The sequence below is a fragment of the Vicia villosa genome, unplaced genomic scaffold (assembly GCF_029867415.1).
Source record: "Vicia villosa cultivar HV-30 ecotype Madison, WI unplaced genomic scaffold, Vvil1.0 ctg.001198F_1_1, whole genome shotgun sequence".
NCBI classification, from domain to species: Eukaryota; Viridiplantae; Streptophyta; class Magnoliopsida; order Fabales; family Fabaceae; genus Vicia; species Vicia villosa.
Window position 1 is genome coordinate 201,804 of NW_026705531.1, and position 5,834 is coordinate 207,637.

Below are 5,834 nucleotides of genomic sequence, written 5' to 3' on the forward strand. Positions count from 1 at the left end.
CACCGCCTCCGCAAAACTCTTGGAAGGCCTAGATCCTCCGTTGCAAGGGAGCAGTCCCTTCCTAGTTTCAATATTTTCTCCATTCCTGATCTTATCTCCACGCTTATCACCTTCCAAAAGCTCATTCTTTACAAAGACTTTTGTGATCTCCTTCCTCTTGTACCTTGAAACATTAGCTATTATTTTACTCCCATTCAACCACATATTGTTAAGCTTAGTCTCCAACAATCTCTCATCTTCCACATTCATATATCTCACAAACCCATACTTACTTCCCTTCCAATCCTTCTTTGGCGGAATAACAATCTCTTGTAGCATCCCTAAATCTATGAACTCGAAAAACAGATCATTTGCTCTCCATTCATCTCCAAAGTCTGTGAAGACGAACATCGTCAAGCTTCCTTCAGACGTCCCTAGATCGTTTTTCATAATGTCCCAACCTTGTTGGTGCACCCTTCCTTTGATTCTCCTTATGGGTGTCCATCCATCTGCATTTGGTTTTGCCATGGTTTAAATTTTGTTCAAATCCTAGCGCGCGTTCTCTCTCTAGCTTTCTCTCTATTTAATTATAGTTTATAAAAAATATAATAATTAGTATTAGAAACGTGGTTTTTACTATAATTATAAAGCTTAAATGCAGTTTTGCCCCCTCAAATTTTCCAATTATTTGATTTTGATCCCTCATATTTCAATTGCTTAATTTTGGTCCCTTAATTTTCTAATTGCTTAATTTTGGCCCCATAAATTTCAATTGCTTGATTTTGACCTCCTAAATTTCTCTTCTTTTTTTGTTTTTTGTTTTTTTTTTCTTCTTTACAATTCTCTTTTTCTTCTTTACAATAATTAAGCTTTGAATGTAATATTTTGAAAATCTTAAATATTTCATTCAACTTAGAATATACGGACAAGTATGCAATATCTCTTATAAAAAATTCAAATTCTATATGACTAATAGGATTTTTATACTTTGGAACATTATGCTTAATTATGAGGGAGTTATTGGTCAAAGAGTTTATTATTTTAATTAGATAGTGGTCTATTTTATTTTGTCAAAATAGTTTGTCATTATGCATAAGTTGAACGAAATATTTAAGATTTTTTAAATATTACATTCAAAGTTTAACTATTAAAAAGAGAAGAAAAATAAAATTGTAGAGAAGAAAATTTAAAAAAGGAAAAGAGAAAAAACAACAAAAAAAAGAGAAACGCATGTCACTAGGGGACTATCAAATATAAAAGGGGACAAACTTGAGGGGTCAAAGTTAAGCAATTACAAAATTTGGAGACCAAAATCAAATAATTGAAACATGAGGACCAAAATCACATAATTGAAAAATTTGAGAGGCCAAAACTGCATTTAAACCTAATTATAAAGGTTCTACACATAAAATAATATTTCTTGAGCTTTACAAATTGTTTCAAATAAATTATTATTTCTAAAAAAAATATGGGTACAATATAAAGAGGCTTGACACCTTTTAAATATTTATTCTACTGAATATTCAAATCAAAATTTATTCATGTGCTTCACACTTTTAATACTATCCTCATTTATTTTGTTATTTAACATCTAAAAATAATAAAAACAAAAAGGCTATTTATGTGAGTAAAAAAAACTATTTTAAAATTTAGTTATGCTTTATTTACGCATAACTTTTTCTAACTTAGAATAAATAAACACTTATAAACAGTTATTTATTTTTTAATATATATTTATGAATACAAATATATTTAACCTACATATCAAGAATTTCTACTAAAAATTAAAATAAAGATAGTGAGACATGGCTCACTGGAAAAAAAAATTAATTATGACTGTTGACAGTTCCGTAAAAAAAATATTGACATTGCTATTCATTGAATTATAATCCAGATCAACAAAAATATTCTAAACAATGATGAGTAATCATTCGCTCCTCTCATTATATCTCTATTTAGTAACATATTAAATATTCACTTTTTTTAAATCAAGAAATAAGGAATATTTGAAAAATAGCCTAACTCTAACAATAATATTGTAATGTTGAGTACAAAATAAAAAGATTTCAATGTATATTCAAGCATGGTATAAGAATTAGTGTTGAAATATGTAATATGTAATTATTATAGACTAGTCTATTAAAAATCTGTTAGTTGGTATGGTAAATGAACCAAAAGAGGAAACCAAATGCCACCAAAATAATAACAGCGCCAACTATAACATCAATGTCATTGTCAGTTAATCCGGAATCCAACCGAGATGGACAAGCATGAGGATGAAGAGGAGCGTTTTTTGTTATAACAATCGAAGGAAAAGTTGGTGGTGATGGATGAGTGTCTGTTGCAATGGTAAATAAATTTTGATGAGAAAGTGGATTTTTCTCAGCTCTATATAGTATACCAATGAGACATAATGAGAGAATAATAATAACCCTAACCATCAACACCTGCCAAACAAAAATAAATAATAAATTAATAATAATCTAATGTTGAATAGAAGATGAATATAACGCAAACAAATCAATTTATATATAAATATACCAAGATACATACATAATGTTTGAAAGTCATGAATAAGATTGAGAGATGTGATGAACAATAGAGAATTTCGTTTCACGGAAAGAAGAAGGTTTGAGAAGCTCTAAAGAGAAGTTCAAAACCCGTCAAATTTGAACTTTGAATTTCCTTTATATATTGAGAAAAAACAAATATTTAGTTGATTAGTTGTTGATTGAGTTCAAAAAATTAGATTATATCCGATTTGATTTATTTTTTATTAAATAAAAAACATATTAAGCTAATCACTATTTATTAAAATCAAGTCAATTTAATTTTGCAAAAATATTTCTTCCCACTAATTGACTTAGTAATTAACTAACAAAAAATATATAAAAATATATCTTAATATAGTATCAATTGTTAAAAATATATTTATTAACAGTCGTATATTTTTCTTATGAAGTCATTTATTTTCTTAATATAGTATCAATTGTTAAAAATATATTTAGCCTTACATATTAAGAACTTGTACTAAAAATTTAAATTTAAAAAAAAAAAAGGATAGTGGTTCATGGGACATGACTCAGCCTCACTCTAAAAAAAAACTTATTTCTAATTATTTATGATTGTTAAAAATATATTGACAGTTACGTTTTTTGAATTAATAATTATGAATGATTATTTATGATTGTTAAAAATTCTTAATCAATTAAAAGTTGAAATCATAAAGATCGAGTAAAATATATCCTCAATTTTTTTTTAGGGATATTAGGAGTTATTTTAGAGCATTGTTTAGAAGAGTTAATTAAATTTTTTTAAAGAATTTTAAATTAAGAGTAATTCAAACGACTGGATTAAAAATTATTATTTTTTAATTATTATTTTTTTGTAAGCAAGATATAATGATAGGGAGAACAAAGGGGTTGTTCTCCAACCCAATTACACAAGAGACGGGAAGGAACCGACAAAAAAGGAGAATTACAACCAATTACAATTATGAGAAAAAAAGAAGCGGATCACCTGTTTAGTGGAGATGATTTATTTGTTGAGGCCGAAGTGCCATGGGAATTAATAAGCCGTTTTAAATTCCGATCCGGTATTGGATTTTACTTTAATGAAAACTTATTGAATAAAGTGATGTTTTGTGGATTGTTTTAGAAGATGTGACAACCTACTTGTATTACTCTAATTATTTCCGTATCTATAATTATATATACGCGTATGAGAAAGTGGGGTGTTACGATAGGTATCAGAGCAGGTCAGTCCGTCCGACCAAGTAGTCGAGTCGCTAATAATCGAGTATTGTTAATCTTATTATCTAACTATGTTTCTGTTGCAGTGCTTAGTTGAAATGGCTGGACGAAACGATGTTGCGATTGCTGCTGCTTTGGAGGCTATGGCTCAAGCTCTGGTACAACAATCGAATGCTGGTGAGAATGCTGGATCTCGTAGTTTGGCTACTTTCCAGAGGGAGAACCCGCCGGTCTTCAAAGGCAAGCATGACCCCGATGGAGCATTAGAGTGGTTGAAGGATATCGAGAGGATCTTCCGCGTAATGGATTATACTCAGGCACAAAAAGTTCGCTATGGGACGCATATGCTATCAGTCAAAGCTGACGACTGGTGGCTAACAACACGTCAAAGATTAGAAGCTGCAGGTGAAAAGATCACTTGGGCTATGTTCCGAAGAGAATTTCTGAGGAAGTATTATCCTGAAAGTGTCCGTGGTAAGAAAGAAATTGAATTCCTCAAACTGAAACAGGGGAATATGTCAGTGACTGACTATGCTGCGAAGTTCACTGAATTGGCCAAATTTTATCCATACTTTGATGGAGAGGGTGCAAAATTTTCTAAGTGCATCAACTTTGGAAACGAGTTGCGCTCTGAAATCAAGAAGGCTATAGGGTATCAACAAATCTGCATTTTTCCTAACTTGGTTAACAGCTGTAGAATTTTCGAGGAAGATAACGCTGCTCACTATAAGATTGTCAGTGACACAAGAGGCAAGCAAAATCAGCAACGTGGAAAGCCTTACGACGCTCCAGCTGGCAAGGGCAAACATAGGGCTGCTCTGGGCCAGAGAACAAGTTGGGGAGGTGTTCCTACTCCGATTGTGTGTTTTAAGTGTGGAAAGGCTGGTCACAAGAGTACTTAATGCACTGACGAAGTTAAGAAGTGTTTCTGTTGTGGTAAGAATGGTTATATGATGTCTGAATGTAGACATAAGGAAGTGGTTTGTTTTAATTGCGGCGAAGGACACATTGGAAGTCAATGTCAAAAGCCAAAGAAGGCACAAGTTGGTGGTAAGGTGTTCGCGTTGGATGGTACTCAGACAAGCACTGAGGACAGACTCATTAGAGGTACTTGTTTCATCAATAATATGCATTTAATTACTATTATCGATACTGGTGCTACACATTGTTTTATTGCTGCTGAATACGTTGAAAGATTGGGTCTTGTGCTATCTTCTATGAATGGCGAGATGGTAATTGAGGTTCCAGCTAAAGGATCTGTGACTACATCTCTTGTTTGTTTAAGGTGTCCGTTGTCGATCTTCGATAGGGACTTTGATGTTGATTTAGTGTGTTTTCCGTTAGCCAGGCTAGACGTAATTTTGGGAATGAACTGGTTAGAATATAACTATGCTCACATCAATTGTTATAATAAGACTGTGAGATTTTCAACTGCCGAAGAGGAAGAAGCTGGTTTAGTGTCGTCTAAGCAAGTACGACAGTTGTTGAAAGAAGAAGTAGAGATGTTCTCGTTGATGGCAACATTGTCAATCGAGAATCAGAATATCGTCGATGAGATATCGGTGGTGCGTGAATTTTCTGAAGTTTTTCCTGACGAAATTCCTGACATACCGCCTGAAAGAGGAATTGAGTTTACGATTGATCTTGTACCTAGTACCAGACCTGTGTCTATGGCACCGTACAGGATGTCTGCATCTGAATTAACAGAATTAAAGAAGCAATTAGAGGACTTACTTGAGAAGAAGTTTGTCAGACCAAGTGTATCACCGTGGGGAGCTCCAGTGCTATTAGTAAAGAAAAAGGATGGAAGCATGAGACTTTGTGTAGATTACAGGCAGCTGAATAAAGTAACCATTAAGAATAAATACCCGCAACCGAGAATAGATGATTTAATGGACCAATTAGTGGGTGCGAGTGTTTTTAGCAAGATTGATCTGAGGTCGGGTTATCATCAGATTAAAGTTAATGATGAAGATGTTCAGAAGACAACGTTCAGAACAAGGTATGGACATTATGAGTATTCGGTGATGCCCTTTGGTGGTAAGAATGCGCCAGGAGTATCCATGGATTATATGAACCGTATTTTCTGTGACTATTTGTATA

At 32.6% G+C, this 5,834-nt stretch overlaps 1 protein-coding gene across 1 annotated transcript; it reads left to right on the forward strand.

Annotated features, from left to right (window-relative positions):
• Nucleotides 1-3,802: 3,802 nt before the first annotated feature.
• Nucleotides 3,803-4,633, forward strand: LOC131633991 (uncharacterized). Its single transcript, XM_058904659.1, has one exon. The coding sequence runs from the start codon at nucleotides 3,803-3,805 to the stop codon at nucleotides 4,631-4,633; it is 831 nt and encodes a 276-aa protein (XP_058760642.1).
• Nucleotides 4,634-5,834: the final 1,201 nt, after the last annotated feature.